We start from the raw sequence: 19,178 nt of genomic DNA, 5'->3' as shown, positions 1-19,178 counted from the left end.
CCCCCCAATTCCTCCACTTCCTCTATTATGGCGCACCTGCAGATGGGATGTGGTGGCGCCCTGATGGCTTGCGAAGCCTGCCCTCTGCAGGAGGGCTGAAATGTTCCCCAGCTGACACCCCTTCATCGATTGTAATTCAGATTTACGTCTGGTCAAAAATTAATATGATAAAATGAAATAGAGGGCCTGACAGAGAAGTGGGCCACCACCCAATCCTTCATCCGCAGTTGAGTAAAGTTAGCTTTTCTTCACTTCTGCCAGACTCGTGCTCGGCTGTCGTTCAAGAGGCGTCCGCCCACGAGACAACACAGGAGGTCGGCGGGGGAGGAGGCGCCAGGGCTCTTCGGCGGCATCCCGTCGCCATGTGAACTGCACTCGCCCCAAACCAACGGAGACGCCATTTTACAATGCCCGGACCGGGTCCCTCGGAAGGAAGGCAAGGGAGATGACGATGAGGAGCAGCAGGAGGACAAGGATGATGAGGAGGAGCAGAGGAAGCGAGCAAACAACCCCCAAGAAGAAGAAGAGGAGACGCTGGAGGAGGAAATGCAGCCGCGACAGACGGATGGAGGGGATCCCGATGATCTCCATTGATTTGTGAACAATGATAATGACCTCTGAAAAACGCACAGATTTTGGAATATTTAACTGCTTTGACTCATAGGGACAACTCGCGGGTTATGTCGCCCTCAGCTGGCCATTTTTAGAACATTTCCTCGCGTGTACGCATGGACAAGACTCGTCGCTGTCAATTCTTAGCCAGGCAAGAACACAACGGAGCGTTAAGGCCACCCTGAAAGTATCAGAAAAAAATGGCACGGACAGATGAATGTTTAATCGGTCATTTTTACGAGAAAAAAAACAAACTATTTTTTGAGATTTTGTCAAAAAACAAATTGTATATTTCCAGGTTTGAAGTGTAATTTCTCAAAAATATATAATTTTAGTCTCTTAATATTACAACTCTAAACTTGAAAAATTGCAAGTTTTTTATCTAAAAGTAGACAACAATTTTTTACTACTTTAATATCAGAAATATGCAACTTTTTGGATGGATGAACTTTTTTTTACATTAACTTTTTCTCTTGAATATGTGCAAATTTATTCTCTTTGTCACACAACTTCATTTTTGTATTATTATGACTTTCTTTTTTGTAAAAGTACACCACTTTTTTTCTTGAACACGTTTATTTTAATATGAGAACTTTATTTTGACAGTATTACAAATCAAATATAAAAAAAAATAGAACTTTTTCTTGAAAATATTTTGTTGTAATATGGTGTTATTCTCATAATCTTATCAGTGTAATCCCCAAAATAGAGTATATGATTATAATCTCGAAAACTATCTCAAGGCTATAGTCGCATTTCCAACTTTATTGACTTTAATCTTGAAAGTTTACCTTTTTTTTCTTGAAAATACGTGACTATTTATTGAAAATATGAGATTCTGTAATACATATTAGAACTTCAATTTCAAATATGGAGACTTTTCTTAAAAAAATATTTAAACTTTATTCTTGTAATATTACAAATTCAATCTGGAAATGATACGTGTTTTTGTAAAATTGACCCTTTGATTTTGTAGTGTCATTTCGTTGTCTTTTCAGTCTGGCCTTAATGTTCCTTCATGAAGAAAATTCATTTGTAGAGATGTATTTTTTTCTTTTTTGCTGAGACAAATATTTTGGAATTATATTGAATACATATTTTAGCAGACATAAAAAAAAGTGACTGCATCACAAAAACAATCAGCAGTGTTTCCTTGTTATTTTTCTGTCTGTTGTTTACTGCTTGTCTTTTATTTTAATGCATATCAGTCTGGACTCCGGTACGGGTCATGCACAATAATAAACAGTTTCTTGTTTGTGTTACATATAATCTGTCTTTTAAGTATATGCTACATTCTGGCAGTAGACCACACTGAATCATTTGCTGCAATAAAGGTTTAACTTTTTTCTCCTTTATGAACAATTTGCTTAGCAAAATACAAAAAAAAAAAAAGCCTGACGTTAAAAAGGCTAAAAAAAATCAAAATTAAATCAAATTACCGTCATTTCAGGCTTTGAAAAGCAACATGTTTCACTTCCGGAAAGGTGACCAATCAGAGCGCTTAAGTGTTGACATAGGTGACGTCACGTTGAACGAAACCTGGTCCCTCCGCTCTCACCTGTTTGTCATTCGGCTGAGGTTGGTGGTCGGTGGTACTGCTTCGTGTTGTCGCCTGGGTTCGAAATTTGGCGTCTTTTCAATCGGAACCTAGACCAAGAGGTTTTGTACATTCGTTTTATCTTTCGGCTTCGAAGTTTACGCCTACCCGTGAAATTTCAGGTTTGTCGTAGTCGGGACATTTCCGGGTTCGAACTCGTTTTTTTTTTTTTGCGTTGGTTTTATTTTTCCTCTTTCGCTCTCTGCGCAGGATGACCACTGACTTTGAGATGCAAGCCTTCAAAACGAACGGCAGCGACGCCGTTGGACGGTCGGTGAGTAATTGCTCCATTATTTCCCCCTCCAAAATGCGCCAAGTAAACACTTGAGCCCACTTCCAATCTCATAGAACGCGCATGGCGTCATCGTGTTTCCAGAGAGATGCTGCTGCTAATTGCGCTTTCTTATTAAAAGTCTCATTTATTGGCATTTGCTACATGTCCTGTATGATAAAACATTGCAGTAAAAAATAAATCAAGAATATAGAACATATAGAACAAATATTGGAAAACCTTTTTTTCCCTCAAGTATAGGATTTATTTTATATAAGAAATCTATATGAAGACTAAAGTTGTACTCTTGTTAAGTCAAGTCAAATATAACTTTAATGTCAAATGTGCTGTAATTTCTTCCCTCTCAAGACAACATACAACAAGAGGAGCCGCTGCGGGTGCCCGCGACGCCATCAAAAGAAAAGTTAACCTAAAATGACAAAATAATACAAGACAACACATTAGACAGAGACAATCGAGCAATCGTAACCACTTTCCTGCATACACTTTGTTGTCTGAAGCAGTTATAGATGAAAGAGGAGGGAATCAAAGTGTCCTTTTCAACAGTGGATCAAAGACGTCATGCTGAAATGTGCACACATCTGCTACAAGCTAAGCTTGAAAGCAACAAGAAGCTGTATCATCCATTAACGAAAAAGAGATTTGCTCTCTTATCCTGTCCCGCATGTCTTGTAAGAAAAAAGTATTTTTTTCTGAATTAAAAAGTCGTTTCCTATTCAGTTTAAAGTGATACTTTTACGGGAATAAGTGAAAGTATCACTGATCTCTAAAAATAAACAGTTTTATTAAAAAATATGTATCTTTATTGCCTTTACAATGTGACTTCATTTACAACTATAACCTTGAAAAATATTTCTCATAATTTTGCAACGTGTGTGTGTGTGTGTGTGTGTGTGTGTGTGTGTGTGTGTGTGTGTGTGTGTGTGTGTGTGTGATGGCAGCTGACAACGGGCAATGGTGCCAATCACGCCTACAGATGCCGCGACGAGGGAAGCGTGCTGCTCAGCGCTCAGGTGGGCTGGACACAAGAAGTTGTCACATATACAGGAAGTGGGCCAGTACAGGAAGTAGTCCGATGCAGCAAGCACCCCCCCCCCCCTTGCTGAGAAATTTGCTATGAACTGTGCAGCAGTTGTGAATTTTTTTTTTCTTGCGTTTGTGAGACACATGATTCACCACGCTGACCAAAAATGATTTGGTCATTTCGAAGAAAGGGGCGGTGCTTTTAAAGGACGTTTTTGTGTGTGTGCGCGCGCGTGTGTGTGTTTATATACGTGTGTGTGTTTTGTTTCAGAGGAACGGTCACAGCGGCGAGACAATGCCTTCAGGATGTGTGACAGCTGAGGCTTTCGCAGGTTCTAAGGTCTGATTTCGATTCACATCCATATAAATGTCTGTCTGTCTGTCTGTCTGTCTGTCCGTGTCCATTCGTTCTCATCAATAGCAGATATTTATAATGTTGAGACGGGTCACTATGGCCTGCCCAAGTGTGTTTCCTGGTAATAGATTCTAGTGGTGAACAGCAGCATGACCAGTCAGAATTAAAAACAGGAATCGTAATAGTTTCAATGATTTTGATGTTGTTGTTGTTTTCAAATTGGTGTAAACGCGGGTCGATGTGTTTCAAACGTGCTGTGTGATTGATGAAAGTGTGCGGGTGCTTTTGTCAGGAGAGCGCGGCGCACAAGGTGAAGCGGGAGCTGAGCGAGGCGGTGTGCGGCAAAGTGCGCTTGTGGATGCTGCTCGTCTTGCTGCCCGTCGTCATCGTCGCCGTGGTGCTCATCTCGCTGGGTGTGTGCTCAGGTAACGCTCCAAAAGGCAAACTCGAACTTCATCTCTCACATCCTCGCCAGACATGGAAAAGGGAAAAAAAAAGCGTGCTGCCACTGTAGAAGGTTGCCAGTGGTGGAAGCAGCAAAAATGTGATGCTAACCATAAAACAGTGAACCCTGACCAATAACCGCATGTGGGCCGTGTGGCGCGTCTTCCCCCCCCCCGACCTCGCGCAGCAATTCACGAGGACACCGATGAGAAGTTCAACCGGTCATCGTTCCGTGTTGCTCGCCTCTTCAACGGCAGCTTCAGTCTACCGGGCCTCACCTTCACCGAGGACCTGCTCAGCCTTTCGTCCAATCAGAGTCGAGCCCTCACCGGAGACCTGCAAGGCAAGGTGAGGCCACCTCCAAAACTGAAGGGTTTTCTTTTTCTTTTTTTTTTTCTTTACCTGGAATGCTTGAGGCCGTCGTGGGATTTTTTTTTTTCTGATTTCCAGCATGGGTGACCAATCGGATTGCGCTGATGTCATCACTGCAGAATATGCGCCTCACTGCCACTCAAAATTTGAATCTTGGAGTTTCGCTACTGGGTGCCATCCGAATATCCCAAATTAATGTTATTTAATAAAAATCTTGAATGTTCAGAAGGATTTTTGTTAACGTGTTCGCAAAAGTAGGAGTTAGTAGTACAGAAACTCAATAAGAAACAAACTTTTTTTTCCCAACTTTCTGACTTGTCAACATCGACACTTAAAGACTTGAAAACTCCATCGTATTATTTTAGCTGAATTACTGCTCCAACATCCAAACTTTGTTGTGTGAGATTCCTTCAAAAGTAATTTGCCATTTTCCTCAACCCGAGTCCTTGAGACTTGCGTCTTCAGCTTTAGCGCTAACACGCTAATGTGCTAATATGCTCGGAATGCGCCGGTGAGCCGTTTGAGTCTCGTGTGTGTGTGTGTTGGCGTGTCCCAACCTGATGACCTCCCCCCCTCCTTTTCCTCCAAAGCTGTCAGACGTGTACAGATCCTCGCCCGCGCTTGGACGCTACTTCTCCAAAGCGGAAATTTACGCTCTCCGGTAAGCATGGCATCTAACCACCACACACGCACGCCGGCACATTCACTGAACAGTGACCGTGCTTGTGATTTTGACGCAATACGAGTCGTCCCTCTGTGGTGGGTTTTCGCTTCCTTATTGACTTGCTCGAGCTTCGGGTCTCCTCCTTCCCCAGGCCTGGCTCGGTGATCGCCGAGTACCAGCTGACGTTCGTCATGCCCGAGGAGCACCAGGAGCAGCTGAGGAGCTTCACGCTGAGCCGGGAGATGGTGTACAACGTGCTCCGGCAGTTCCTCTACGACCAGGAGGGCCGCGGCGCCTCCCCCTCCTCCGCTTTGTACATCGACCCCGTTTCCCTCAAGTTGTCATGAGGTGGCGTCCGCAGGTGGGTCGTTTTGCGTCGTGGCTCTCCGAGCGGGGAAACCGCACAGTCACACAAATCATCTGACAAGATCAAGTATTAATGCGGGAATGTCATGATTCATGTTAGCGATGTCAAGTAGCTACGCCTGCCCAAAGTCACGTGGTCCGTAGCAGCGGTCGGGGGTGAGGTACTCCCGCGAGTGGTTGCCGCTCGATCATGGGGCAAACGTGCATGGCGCTCACATGGGTGATTTAGAGTCTTCAACTCACCTGATGTACAAGTTTGTGGGATTCGAACCCAGATCTCCTGACTGCGAGGCTGGCCTCCTCACCACTTCCTATCTCGCGGCCAATTTAAAATGCAAAAGAAATCAAAATAAATTGATCTTTAAATGTTAGTAAATAGATGGATGCTTATTCATACAGATACTTATTTCCGTTTTCTCATCCCCAACCAACCTGCCATGCATGTTTTTGGAATGTGGGAAGAAAGGAGAAAACCCACATAGGCACGGGGAGAACATGCAAGCTTCACACAGGAAGGCCTGAGCCGGAATCGAACCCTTGCACCTCTTCCCTGTGAGGCGTACGTGCTAACCAGTCATCCACCGTGCCGCCCCTTATTTCATTATGAAATGCAAAAACAAAAATGCCAAATTTAAAACCCCCCCGCCCCAAAGAGCATCAAAATGACTTTAAAATGTATATTTGTAGTTATAAATGTATGAAATCAATATCTTGTATTTACTTTACTTCAATTGCTGAGCGTCAGACAACCTGATGGCATTTTGTTGTTTTGGGATTTGAACCCATTTTTGACTGTGAGGCTGAGGTGCCAACCGCGGTAGCCACACTGTGCTGCTCATGAAACATTTTGAACAGCAACTGTCAAATTCTCCGTCCGAAGCCACGGGGGCTTTGTCATTTTTGGGGCGACACCTCACGTCACTACGGGAGGCTCTTGAGAGCAGATGAGTTTGTTTACGTGTACCTAATGAAATGGCCTCGGAGTGGACGTCAGGCACGTTTGACAAGCAGCTGGGATCCATGTCATGTCAAACTAAAGAGTATTATTGGCTCCGTCAAGGCATGTTGTCTGTACGTTTTACATAAAGTTTTACTCTGGTATTAACTGGTGAGTGTTTGTTCGAGGATGGCCTCGAAGAAAACGAAAACGATCCCTTTTTTGGTTATAAAAAGGAAGATGATTGATTACGTTTTGTCAGTCTTCCCGTGTTTTTCTACGGGTGAACAACAGAGGGCGCACGTGTTTCTTTTGCACGGCTTCCTGACGCCTCTTTGTCTTGTAATTTCAATCGCTTGTTATTACACTTTTAATAACTTTTGTTTTTAATTACTGTTTACCAAAATGGACTTACATGTTATTCCTATACGAAGAATAACATGTCAGTCAGCTTTGAGATGTTGTCTTAAAAAAACAATGTTAGATTAATATTTATGTGCAATATGTTTCCTGTCCAATGACAGTGTCCGACAGTGTCCCAAGTTGTGACTTCTTTTTTAAAGAATACTACAAATATAAAACTCATAAAATGCAGAATATACATGCTACTCGTTGGACAGGAGTAACAGAAGTCCACATTTTGTGGAGTTTTCAAACATTGAAAAAACTCCTGTCCAATGAATAACACTTAAGTCCCATTTTTGTGTGATTTTTTTTTTTTCTTCATAAAATGTAAGCTTCGGTTCCTGTCCAGTGAATAACCTGAAAAGTCCACATTTTGTCAGTTATTTTTTACTATTAAAAAAAAATGATTTTTAGTCAGCTTTGTCCTTTGCTATCCTGGCGTCAGTGGACAATGTGAGACTCTCGTCATGCCAAAACCACCTTTCTTTTCCCGTAAACAAGTTTATCAGCGCCGCTAACCGGATTAAACCTGTTGGTGCCAAATTGTTGTGAACAAACATCCTGACACTATTGTTGTGTGTTTTAATCAAATTACCTCATCGCTCTCCAGATCAATTGAGGTTGTCCTTGACACTTCCATTAAATGCCCGTAAATGCTGACTTTGTTTGGCTTTTTATTATTATTATTATTTATTTTTTTGGGTGGGAGGGGTTACGACGATGACAACTTTGACTGTAGTACAAATGATTTCCTTGGTTTGGTTTATATTACGGCGAGTGAGCAGTCATCTCCTAAAGGAAAGAAACTACGCAACATCTGGACTTTCTTTGTCCATGTCAGCAATTTTTCACGCAGAAAAATGAAATGCTCATCCACTAGATGGCGGAAAGCGCAATTCACCCGAAATATTTCCAGCGGTGGGATTTCTCGAATGCCACTTATGTGCTGTGACTCACCACAAAGTTTCGCTGTGGTCCTCATTTAAATCTACGAGAGAGTTGCTGAAAATAAGCGCGCCGGTCTTTGCTCGCCCGCTTTTTAAAAGCAACCCCAGATGAGTGCAGCAGGGGTTAAAAGCTGGCTTTTTAGCTCCCTGTTGCTGCTGACCAAGATGACAAATTTACAGATGTAAAATAAGTTAAGAAAAAAAAATCAAATCACCAAATATTCGTCTTATTCTGATCATAATCATAACAGGCTGGTAGGAAGTTGAGTGAGACATTAAATTGAGGCGAACTATTTTCTAAAAATGTGAAAAAATAGAGCGCACATACCTTTGCACTATTACGAAAACGGAATGTTTTTTTTGACGTGCCTATGGGCGCATGGTGTTGCTCAAAGGCACTTCAACAGCAGCCAGGAAGCAAACGAGCACCTCTAGTAGTGATTTGAGTTTGACTTAGAATAGAAATGAAGTTGAATGCCAAACACGCAAGTGGCTTAAGTACAAAAAGAAGGAGGCACATTCGAGGAATGTCATTTTGGGGAAGAGGTCAGTGTCTTAGGGCTGCCTGGCTTCCAAAAACAGTGCACCCACCGCCACCCCGCACCCACCCCTCATCGTGGCGTGGCCCTGAACTTCTAAGAAGTCTTGTTCCCGTTATCCCATTAAAGGGTTATGTCTGCTTTTGGCTCCTGCCAAGATCAAGTAGATTAAGTTCACCCTCGCTCAGACAGGAGCGTTTCAGATCGTCAGCGAACGTCCCCCTCGGCTCATTCGTTTCTCGCCGGAGCTCGTCTGTATCGCCGCAATCCTCGGAGCCTGCCTGCCTGCCGGCATGGGCGCCCACGGCTCCAACCTGGACGACATCTTGGAGGAGGACATGCACCACTGGTACACCAAGTTCATGAGGGAGTCGCCGTCGGGCCTCATCACGCTCTTCGAGCTGAAGACCATGCTGGAGATGAACGGCATGACGGAGGAGGCCAGCAGCTACGTGGACCAGGTCTTCTTTACCTTTGACATGGACGGGGTGAGTTGAAGACCATGGAGATGTTTTTTTTTTGCGTGTTTCGGGGGGAGGTTGGGGGGCTAACCCGAACTAAATTGTCAGGCCTTTTGCAGGACGGCTACATCGACTTTGTGGAGTACATCGCTGCCATCAGTCTTCTCCTTAAGGGAGAAGTCAACCAGAAGCTCAAGTGGTACTTTAAGCTTTTCGACCAGGACGGAAACGGCAAAATCGACAAAGATGAAATGGAGACCATCTTCAAGGTATGCCGTCTTCATTTATTGATTTTTTTTTTTTCCTCCGCTGTTTCGATATTCCAAGAAGCATTGAGGCTTAGTGGAAGCGGGCTTAAGTGAATGGGAACTTGTCACACCGTCTAATCCAGGACTTGTTATTTTTAACAGCACTGAATTAGCATCTCACGCTAATGCTGTGCGTTACAAGGGGAGACGTTAAAAGTGCCACAACTTGGAATTGGAATTTAGGTTTGCTCTTGCTGGATGGCCGCAAGACCATTCCAATGTGTATTAAAGAGGTGATGACAAAAGCGGTGCCGTTTGGAGTCGAATTAGGGGTGGCCCTTGCTGCAATTATACCTGCAGACAATTTGGAGGTCAGTTCCCGTTGCAAGGCCATAAGACCATGTCGATGTGCATTTACAGTGGAAGCTTTCGAAGTGCTACAATTTAGAGTTCCATCTCCCTTTTAGTTTTGCACTTGCAGCATGACTCTTAACGCCGTGCCGATGTAGATTTTTGCGTTCCCGTTGCAAGGCCATAAGACCATGTCGATGTGCGTTTACAGTGGAAGCTTTCAAAGTGCTACAATTTAGAGTTCCATCTCCCTTATAATTTTGCACTTGCAGCATGACTCAACGCCGTGTCGATGTAGATTTGCTGTCGAAGTAGCATTTGGAGTTTGATTCATGGTAACACTCGCTGCACGCCCGTAAAACTGTCAAAATGTCCCAAAAGTGTTAGCGCACAGCTGTAACACTGTGCCGATGCGGATGATGTCCTGCGCTATGTCAAAGCTTGCTTCTGAGCATCCACAACTCCCAACAGGCCATTCAAGACATTACCAGGAGCTATGAAATTCCCCCTGAAGAGATCGTCACGCTCATCTATGAGAGGATCGACGTCAACGGGGAAGGTGAGATCACACACACCTCCAAGGCTGAAAGACAGTCAGTCACAATGTTGGAAATTGTCACGATAGCATTTACGCTGCTCTGGAGCATCAACGAATCTTGTGAAGACAGAGAGAAAAGTATTTGTACCAATGACGTTTTTGGAAAATCAACAATATCCGGGTGAATGCTGAGAGACAATTGTTTTCATGCGCATCAAAGCTTCATACTTATGCCGAGATGTAAACGTGTACGCTGCTAGTGAACATCAAATATTGATCTTGTGTTGTCTGCGCAGGTGAGCTGACCCTGGAGGAGTTCATCAGTGGTGCTCGGGAGCACGCAGACATCATGGAGATGCTCACCAAGATGATGGACCTCACCCACGTACTGGAGATCATCATCATGGGACAACGCAAGGAGTCCAAATAAGGAGCCGGGCGGAACGCCGCCCAATTGAAAGTGTACACTGCCCCCCGGTGGAAGGAGGCCCGGCTTCTCATGGGACAACGCCTTTTTGTTTTTCTATTGGTAAATTCTGGAGGTTCCTTTGAGAAGCTGAGAAAATGGCGACACGGACCCGGGGACGCTGCCGGTCTGCTTTGCTACAATGCAGTCAATCAAGAGGCCTCAGAAGGAAGGAACCCGACTCATTTGAAGCAAGGCCCCGGTAGCTTAAGTGAAAGGTCAAAATGGGTTCTTTTATTTCCACCGATCACAATTGACGACGGATCGTCTTCAAACTCGCATGGGTGGCTGTTCGCCATCCAGGTGGGATTCTTAGTAATTTTGAATGCTGACAGGCTGAGATATAGTCGTTGAAGTCATTTTTAAAAATCAAATCAGGATGCAGGCACCATTTCTCTGAAACGTATTGATTTTGAAAAGTGTCTGAATTAAAAAAAAAAGTGTGGGGAAAAAATACACCTAAAAGTACAATTTTCTACTTGTTTAAAAGTTTTCAGAGAAGTTATAAACACACCTGCTTTAATAATTGAGTTGATATCAAGTTTATCTGCCATTGGATATTCAAGACGAATGATTGTTGTTGATCAGGGCAAGAACACGATTCTGAACGACATCTGACTCCAAATGGCCGAGAGCGTTGACGTCAGTTAATCAAAATTGGTGCAGTTTATGTTGATTTAGAGTGAGGATGTAGGTGACTAACTGTTACAGTCCTGCATTGTACTAGATGGTGCAAGTGTTCCCAACCCAACATTGTGGCCGCGGACTGTGTGTTATCACGTGACCGTCTGTGCTGTTTGTTTCAAAGGTCTTCTGCTTGCTTTTCAGTGTTGCCTTAATAAGACCGCTCTTCACACTGCATGTTTGCCGAGTGTTTCTTTCATGCTCTTCCGCCAGATGGGAAAAAGAATTTTGTTTGACATAAGAGGACGCGCGGGAGAGTCTCAAGGACCCCATGAAGCACAATCCAACAGGAAGTCAGCCATATTGTCTTGAACCCCAAATAGGCTGGAACAAACTCCTACTTGGGATCTCTTGCCTCAACAATCATTTTGCCAATAAGAGTATTGTCGAGATCCTGAACATCACTCAATAGCGCCCCCTGGAAATTTTCAAATCTGCCCAAATGAGCCCCAATCAGAAACAGGTGAGTGAGAGCAGTCATTCTCAGCCACAGTCGAACCTCATCAGGCGCGTGCACGTTTTTTTTAAACAGGTGCTCTGACCTTGAAATAGAGTTGCACACTAACTTAATTTGTTCCAGGACAGTCCCGAGAACCATCTTCGTTCTCGCCACCTTTTCACATGTTGGTCTTTGAAGCAATCATGAAAAAGGAAAATTAGAATGGCTGTAAACACGAAATATAAGAAACATCAGTATACAAAAAAAAATGAAATAGGCAAATTTCTTTTTTCTTTGAATAGTAAACACTGAAAAAGAGACGACCAGATTACGTTGTCATTAATTTTACTGAATTATGTACAGAAGAATATTGGACAGGAAAGATGTGACATGACAGCTCAGCGCACAGGAATGAAAGGCTCCACGATCTCAGCAAAGGTCTTCTTTTCTGGTGGGAAACACAAACACAACATGGATTAAAAAAAAACAATACAACTGAGATGAACTAACAATTGTCATTGTAGAAAATTATATTTCAATTCTAATTCAGAAATGTTAAGAAGTTCACACATATGATACCATCCATTAAATGGCGACCAAACTTACTGCCGTCGAATGAGAGCCAATAGAAGCTTTGTTCGCAGCAAATCAAGTCAACTCACCCTTTGGTGCAAAGTCGTCCGGGTGAAGTTTCATGTACTCGTTCATCTCTCGGTCCAGTTTGGCGTGCACGTAATTTTCATATTTAGTCAGGTGGTAGCCGAGGAACCAGCCGATCGTCGTCAGAAGGACCTGTCGGTGAACACCTGACAAGACATTTCCATTCATACTTTATTTTACTTCAATTTACATGAATATTTTACATGAAAACCACAGATGGGGGAGAAAAGCTAAACATCACCCGCTTCAAACATTTACGCGAATAAAATGAATGACACAACTTAAGAGCAAGTCATATTTAGATCAATTTTCTTTTATACAATGGCGTTGGGGAGCATGGCGGCGCACCAGCCCATGCCGCCCAGCCAAAACGAGTTGCGGTTGACAACACCCGGCGGAGGGAGCCCCTTGCCCTCGTCCGGAATCCAGCCCATGGCCCGCAAAATTCAAAAGACGTCCTCCGGTGTCGTCTTGACCTCAGCTGTGAGCAAACGGCGTCCAATAAACTTCCGCCTTCTGAAGGAAGTCAAGTAGTGACGTCACGTGCAGCTGGAGGAAAGTCCGGCCGCAAACAAAGCTGATGAATTAATTATTGTGAATGAGAATGTTTTAAAATGGTATATGTTTTAATTGAAAATAATTTACTTTTGTACTCATCGTAAAAATTCCGTAGATTATTGAAAGATGCAGAAGATTTTTTTACTGCATGGAATATTATTGAATTGTTTTTCTATTTATTTAGAAGAGTCAAATGAGTTTCAAGAGCTTACCTTTTAATAATTATTTTCATTGTTTCTTCTTATTAAGATCTTTCAGTATTTTTTATTTATTATTGAAAAAACACAAGGTAAGATTAGTCATGTCATGTTCATGTCAATGTAATGATCATTATGTGTTGATATGAGCAACGTATCATTTGTATATTTAAGAAGCACAAGATAATTGACATGTTTAATTTTTTTAGGAGGGGGATTTAAAAAATAGCTATAAATACATATTTACGTTAATAATTTATCTTTTTAATCAAACCATTGATTTTTTATTCCTTGTGATTCTTTTTCAGGGTTTGAAGAGTCAAAAGTTTTATTCTCATTTTTAATATTGTGGCAAAAGTGGGAATTTTTTTTCTAATGAGAATTCTTGTATTTTTAAATATGTGATATGGCAATATGCCTAGGTTTTCTTTATGAAGCACACGATTTTAAAAAAAAAGGTTATCTTTTTTTTTCACTTTTATTAAATTGATGAGTTTGCAGTGCAGCGTTCCGTTAGGCGAAGACGTCATTGAAGTGCAGTCGTCCTCCTCCTCCTCCTCCCTCCTTCTCGTCCATCAGAAGGAGGACGCGGACACACACAGGAATTGGGACTACTTACTCCGCAGCCAGCCGTGCTGTACTGTGCCGTGTGTGGCCGCTTGATGAGGTGACCTATGCATCGCCAGTAGCCGTCAAAAGCGGGGACATCCCCTGTTCGTTCTTTTGAGGTAAATGTCAGTCGTGTGTTGTTTTCCTCCTCCATCGGGCAGTCTCTCCACAAAGGAAAAGAGCCAAAATGGCCTGGATGGAGCCAAAATGGCTTCACCCGTAGGCTAGCTGCTCGTTAGCTGTCCTCGCCCAAACCTCATTAAAGATGATAATTGTCCAAACTTCACAAATGTATACGTTTGGATGAGCGAACGGAGAAATAGTGACTCGTAGGGCTGGTTAACAATGAAGCGGGGAAAAAATGCTGTTCGTGTTCAGTTTTATTCGCATCTTTCCTCAACATGTTTTGTGTAATGTTAGTTTCACCTGCTGCATAATACACTGTACAACACTTGTTTCTTTGTCGATATAATACACTAGTACCTTGTCTTACGAGTTTAAGTTGTTAAGTAACCAAGGTCGTACCTCAACACACCAGTATTGATCTGTGGTTTCGCGAAGGAGTTTATTCGTCGTATTTTGGGCTCAGTCCAAAGCAATCCAAGTATGAATTTGGCCCCACCTTGTGGAAACTTGGTGCCAAGGAACCACAGTGGGACAGCAATTGAGCCCTGCTGCCAAAATCTGCAGGTGATTGATGCCTGCCTCAAAAGGATTGTCATTGCACATAAATGCCGCAAGACGGCAGCAAACACAAAATTGCATTGCTTCATCCCCTCACTTTATCATGCAAGGATTGTACAAAATGGCCCAAAAGCATTTTTTTTTTTTAATATTAGACATGGTCAGCATAATACAAACATGGACATAAATACATGGGGTGGGTCAAAATGAATGAGTCTTTCTTTGCCGAGAATAAACAATACGTGCCTGTGAGTATTATTACTAATAAAATTATCTTTAACTGACAAAAATAGCCAATTGATAATTCCATTTTCTTTGTCTCTTAAGTTGAGCATGAGTATGGAGGATTATGACTACCTGTTCAAAATCGTTCTGATCGGGAACGCCGGAGTCGGGAAGACATGCCTCGTACGCCGCTTCACTCAGGTTGGTGTGGGAAAAAAAAAAAAAAAACAGACATTCTGTGTGTATGGATGTGAACCTTATTTTTAATATGCCCATTTTTTTGCCGCACTTTTCCTTCCACACTTTTCCAACAATTCAAACCATTCCAGCTACAACATATTCTCAAAAAAGACAACGCTTCCACATTTGATAAAATTCCCTTTTTTTTGCCAGATTTGACACATTTCTCGACCGATTCAAACCATTTGGTCTCACAGTCACGTTTGGAAAATTCTTACATTTTTTAGTTTTCCCACATTTTCCACGACCAAACTTCCAAATAAATGCTGATGTCCTTTGTCATTTCTTGACCGATTTAAACCATTCCAACGTCAATGTCCCACGTTGGCGCAATCAAATTTCTCAAGTATGAATGCAAATAATGTATTGATGTGAAAAGCGAAATACAACTGAACTGTGCTTGGACAGTGATTCACTCGCCCGCCTGAACTTTTTCGCCGCTACATTCAGGGCCTTTTCCCGCCCGGACAGGGCGCGACGATCGGGGTGGATTTCATGATTAAGACGGTGGAGATTAAGGGGCAGAAGGTGAAGCTGCAGATATGGGACACTGCGGGCCAGGAGAGGTTCCGCTCCATCACTCAGAGTTACTACCGCAGTGCCAACGCCCTCATTCTGACCTACGACATCACCTGCGAGGACTCCTTCCGGTGCCTTCCCGAGTGGCTGCGGGAGATCGAGCAGTACGCCAACAGCCAGGTTGTCTCCGTCTTAGTCGGTGAGTGGCCTTTAGTTCGGAGGAGGTACGTCTCAGATTCTCAAGTCTATCGTCAAATGACAAATGACAACACGTTGGGAGTCGGACAAGTTGAGTCAATTCACTCTCGAACGGCGCGTGTGTATGTATGGTATCAATTCGGGATCCTCGATACTATTTTTTTCAGACCGATACCAGTTCGAACCGTCACTCGTTGAGTACACACTGATGCGGAGTACTGATATTTCTAGTGCTTTTGATATATCAAATTTCATTTCTCGCAGTGGCAAAAAGGGTGAACAAAGACTGAGTCGCCGTTGTGTCAAACTACCACGGTATAGCTAGCGCCACCTACCGCCAATGAGGACGGGATGTCAGATTTGGTTTTTCCTTACATATCGGTCGGTGTCTGGTATCGGTCGCCTCCATGAGTACCGATACTGTAAAATAAGGATGGAATCGGCACCGATACCGATCACTGGTATCCGCGCTCGCCCATACTTAGTCGAAACGTTATGTATGATATAGATGGAGGTTTTAATTTATTTTATTATTAGAGTTTTTTAAAATTAATTAATTTATTTTTTTTTGGCCGATGCTCACTCTGATATTTGGCAGAATAGAAGTCCGATAACCCATTCATCGCCCGATTAATTCAAACTATGTAATGGATACGATAACATCTTTTTAGATCCCCAAACACTCGGCGCGTGTGTATGTATGGTATCAATTCGGGATCCTCGATACTACTTTTTTCATACCGATACCAGTTCGAACCGTCACTCATTGAGTGCACACTGATACGGAGTACTGATATTTCTAGTGCTTTTGATATATCAAATTTCATTTCTTGCAGTGGCAAAAAGGGTGAACAAAGACTGAGTCGCCGTTGTGTCAAACCGCCGCGGTATACCTAACGCCACCTACCGCCAATGAGGACGGGATGTCAGATTTGGTTTTTCCTTACATATCGGTCGGTGTCTGGTATCGGTCGCCTCCATGAGTACCGATACTGTAAAATAAGGATGGAATCGGCACCGATACCGATCACTGGTATCCGCGCTTGCCCATACTTAGTCTAAACATTATGTATGATTTAGATGGATGTTTTAATTTATTTTATTATTAGGGTTTTTTTTTAAATTAATTTATTTAATTTTTTTGGGCCGATGCTCATTCTGATATTTGGCAGAATAGAAGTCCGATAACCCATTCATCGCCCGATTAATTCAAACATCTGTGTAATGGATACAATAACATCTTTTTAGATCCCCAAACACGATAAACACAATAAAAACATGAATGAGAGAACATTTGATCATTTTACACAACTTTCTCCTTTAGTATGTGTTTGAATTTCAAACTGAGAGAAAAATGAGCCGATTATTATTATTTTTTTAATATCATTATCTTAGTTTGATCTTATAATGTGCGTGGGGAAAAAAATACTATCAATTGACAGATTATTTTCATGTCGGCCAGGTAACAAGATCGACCTGTCGGAGAAGCGTGAGGTGGCTCGGCAGCGTGCCGAGGACTTTGCTGAGGCGCAGCGCATGCTGTACCTGGAGACCTCCGCCAAGGAGTCGGACAACGTGGAGAAGCTCTTCCTGGACCTGGCCTCCCAGCTCATCCGCGAGGCCAAGCACAACAAGCTGGACGACAACGAGGCGGCCCCCGCGCCCGGCGAGGGCAAGACCATCAGCTACCTGAGCTGCTGCAGCCTCAACTAGCGCGGCGGATTGAAAAAAAAAAAATCTTACCCAAAAAAAAAAACTGCAAAAAAAAAAAAAAAAAAAAAAAAACAGACATTCTGTGTGTATGGATGTGAACCTTATTTTTAATATGCCCATTTTTTTGCCGCACTTTTCCTTCCACACTTTTCCAACAATTCAAACCATTCCAGCTACAACATATTCTCAAAAAAGACAACGCTTCCACATTTGATAAAATTCCCTTTTTTTTGCCAGATTTGACACATTTCTCGACCGATTCAAACCATTTGGTCTCACAGTCACGTTTGGAAAATTCTTACATTTTTTAGTTTTCCCACATTTTCCACGACCAAACTTCCAAATAAATGCTGATGTCCTTTGTCATTTCTTGACCGATTTAAACCATTCCAACGTCAATGTCCCACGTTGGCGCAATCAAATTTCTCAAGTATGAATGCAAATAATGTATTGATGTGAAAAGCGAAATACAACTGAACTGTGCTTGGACAGTGATTCACTCGCCCGCCTGAACTTTTTCGCCGCTACATTCAGGGCCTTTTCCCGCCCGGACAGGGCGCGACGATCGGGGTGGATTTCATGATTAAGACGGTGGAGATTAAGGGGCAGAAGGTGAAGCTGCAGATATGGGACACTGCGGGCCAGGAGAGGTTCCGCTCCATCACTCAGAGTTACTACCGCAGTGCCAACGCCCTCATTCTGACCTACGACATCACCTGCGAGGAATCCTTCCGGTGCCTTCCCGAGTGGCTGCGGGAGATCGAGCGGTACGCCAACAACCAGGTGGTCACCGTCTTAGTCGGTGAGTGGCCTTTAGTTCGGAGGAGGTACGTCTCAGATTCTCAAGTCTATCGTCAAATGACAAATGACAACACGTTGGGAGTCGGACAAGTTGAGTCAATTCACTCTCGAACGGCGCGTGTGTATGTATGGTATCAATTCGGGATCCTCGATACTACTTTTTTCATACCGATACCAGTTCGAACCGTCACTCATTGAGTGCACACTGATACGGAGTACTGATATTTCTAGTGCTTTTGATATATCAAATTTCATTTCTTGCAGTGGCAAAAAGGGTGAACAAAGACTGAGTCGCCGTTGTGTCAAACTACCACGGTATAGCTAGCGCCACCTACCGCCAATGAGGACGGGATGTCAGATTTGGTTTTTCCTTACATATCGGTCGGTGTCTGGTATCGGTCGCCTCCATGAGTACCGATACTGTAAAATAAGGATGGAATCGGCACCGATACCGATCACTGGTATCCGCGCTTGCCCATACTTAGTCTAAACATTATGTATGATTTAGATGGATGTTTTAATTTATTTTATTATTAGGGTTTTTTTTTAAATTAATTTATTTAATTTTTTTGGGCCGATGCTCATTCTGATATTTGGCAGAATAGAAGTCCGATAACCCATTCATCGCCCGATTAATTCAAACATCTGTGTAATGGATACAATAACATCTTTTTAGATCCCCAAACACGATAAACACAATAAAAACATGAATGAGAGAACATTTGATCATTTTACACAACTTTCTCCTTTAGTATGTGTTTGAATTTCAAACTGAGAGAAAAATGAGCCGATTATTATTATTTTTTTAATATCATTATCTTAGTTTGATCTTATAATGTGCGTGGGGAAAAAAATACTATCAATTGACAGATTATTTTCATGTCGGCCAGGTAACAAGATCGACCTGTCGGAGAAGCGTGAGGTGGCTCGGCAGCGTGCCGAGGACTTTGCTGAGGCGCAGCGCATGCTGTACCTGGAGACCTCCGCCAAGGAGTCGGACAACGTGGAGAAGCTCTTCCTGGACCTGGCCTCCC

General features: G+C 42.9%; 5 protein-coding genes and 1 long non-coding RNA gene across 11 annotated transcripts in view; 5 read left to right on the top strand and 1 right to left on the bottom strand.

The window, feature by feature from the left end:
* Nucleotides 1–1,185, top strand: part of LOC109526220 (capZ-interacting protein) — a 10,363-nt gene extending 9,178 nt beyond the window's left edge. The window contains exon 5 of one of the 2 annotated variants that reach the window (XM_019887374.1): nt 262–1,185. In XM_019887374.1, the coding sequence (XP_019742933.1) occupies nt 262–594 (333 nt within the window). In that variant the 3' untranslated portion in view covers nt 595–1,185. The remainder of the gene's footprint in view (nt 1–261) is intronic. The other variant, XM_019887373.1, reaches the window with a different exon arrangement.
* Nucleotides 1,186–2,042: 857 nt separating this feature from the next.
* Nucleotides 2,043–7,727, top strand: c15h3orf52 (chromosome 15 C3orf52 homolog). 4 transcript variants are annotated; one of them, XM_019887369.1, is made up of 9 exons: nt 2,043–2,190; nt 2,420–2,483; nt 3,443–3,514; nt 3,796–3,864; nt 4,172–4,304; nt 4,511–4,671; nt 5,286–5,356; nt 5,511–5,720; nt 6,499–7,727. In XM_019887369.1, the coding sequence occupies exons 1-8, from the start codon at nt 2,078–2,080 to the stop codon at nt 5,704–5,706; spliced, it is 879 nt and encodes a 292-aa protein (XP_019742928.1). In that variant the 5' UTR covers nt 2,043–2,077; the 3' UTR covers nt 5,707–5,720; nt 6,499–7,727. The 4 variants fall into 4 exon arrangements, with proteins under 4 accessions (XP_019742928.1, XP_019742927.1, XP_019742930.1 ...); XM_019887368.1 differs by having other exon boundaries at nt 5,511–7,727; XM_019887371.1 differs by having other exon boundaries at nt 2,136–2,324; nt 2,418–2,483; nt 5,511–7,727.
* A 576-nt stretch (nt 7,728–8,303) lies between these two features.
* On the top strand, nt 8,304–10,988 carry guca1c (guanylate cyclase activator 1C). The gene is made up of 4 exons (XM_019887293.1): nt 8,304–9,041; nt 9,134–9,283; nt 10,085–10,172; nt 10,448–10,988. Exons 1-4 carry the CDS (start codon nt 8,847–8,849, stop codon nt 10,579–10,581), a joined length of 567 nt encoding a protein of 188 aa, XP_019742852.1. The 5' UTR covers nt 8,304–8,846; the 3' UTR covers nt 10,582–10,988.
* Nucleotides 10,989–12,072: 1,084 nt separating this feature from the next.
* LOC109526182 (uncharacterized) lies at nt 12,073–12,578 on the bottom strand. Its single transcript, XR_002170281.1, has 2 exons — nt 12,403–12,578; nt 12,073–12,188 (listed from the first exon to the last, which is right to left on the bottom strand). It is a non-coding gene; the product is annotated as an uncharacterized LOC109526182 (long non-coding RNA).
* A 1,067-nt stretch (nt 12,579–13,645) lies between these two features.
* LOC109526217 (ras-related protein Rab-30-like) lies at nt 13,646–17,343 on the top strand. Of its 2 annotated transcripts, none has more exons than XM_019887366.1 (4): nt 13,646–13,883; nt 14,776–14,874; nt 15,364–15,720; nt 17,093–17,339. In XM_019887366.1, exons 2-4 carry the CDS (start codon nt 14,782–14,784, stop codon nt 17,321–17,323), a joined length of 681 nt encoding a protein of 226 aa, XP_019742925.1. In that variant the 5' UTR covers nt 13,646–13,883; nt 14,776–14,781; the 3' UTR covers nt 17,324–17,339. The 2 variants fall into 2 exon arrangements, with proteins under 2 accessions (XP_019742925.1, XP_019742926.1); XM_019887367.1 differs by having other exon boundaries at nt 13,650–13,883; nt 15,364–15,631; nt 17,093–17,343.
* Nucleotides 17,344–17,856: 513 nt separating this feature from the next.
* LOC109526197 (ras-related protein Rab-30) lies at nt 17,857–19,177 on the top strand (the record flags this gene model as incomplete). The annotated part of the gene is made up of 2 exons (XM_019887309.1): nt 17,857–18,145; nt 19,035–19,177. Coding segments are annotated over 2 exons (432 nt in total), but the record flags the coding sequence as incomplete, so codon positions are not given.
* Between the last annotated feature and the right edge of the window lies 1 nt (nt 19,178).

The sequence above is a fragment of the Hippocampus comes genome, unplaced genomic scaffold (assembly GCF_001891065.2).
Source record: "Hippocampus comes isolate QL1 unplaced genomic scaffold, H_comes_QL1_v1.1 scaffold194, whole genome shotgun sequence".
NCBI classification, from domain to species: domain Eukaryota; kingdom Metazoa; phylum Chordata; class Actinopteri; order Syngnathiformes; family Syngnathidae; genus Hippocampus; species Hippocampus comes.
This window is presented reverse-complemented; position numbering and strand designations above follow the sequence as displayed.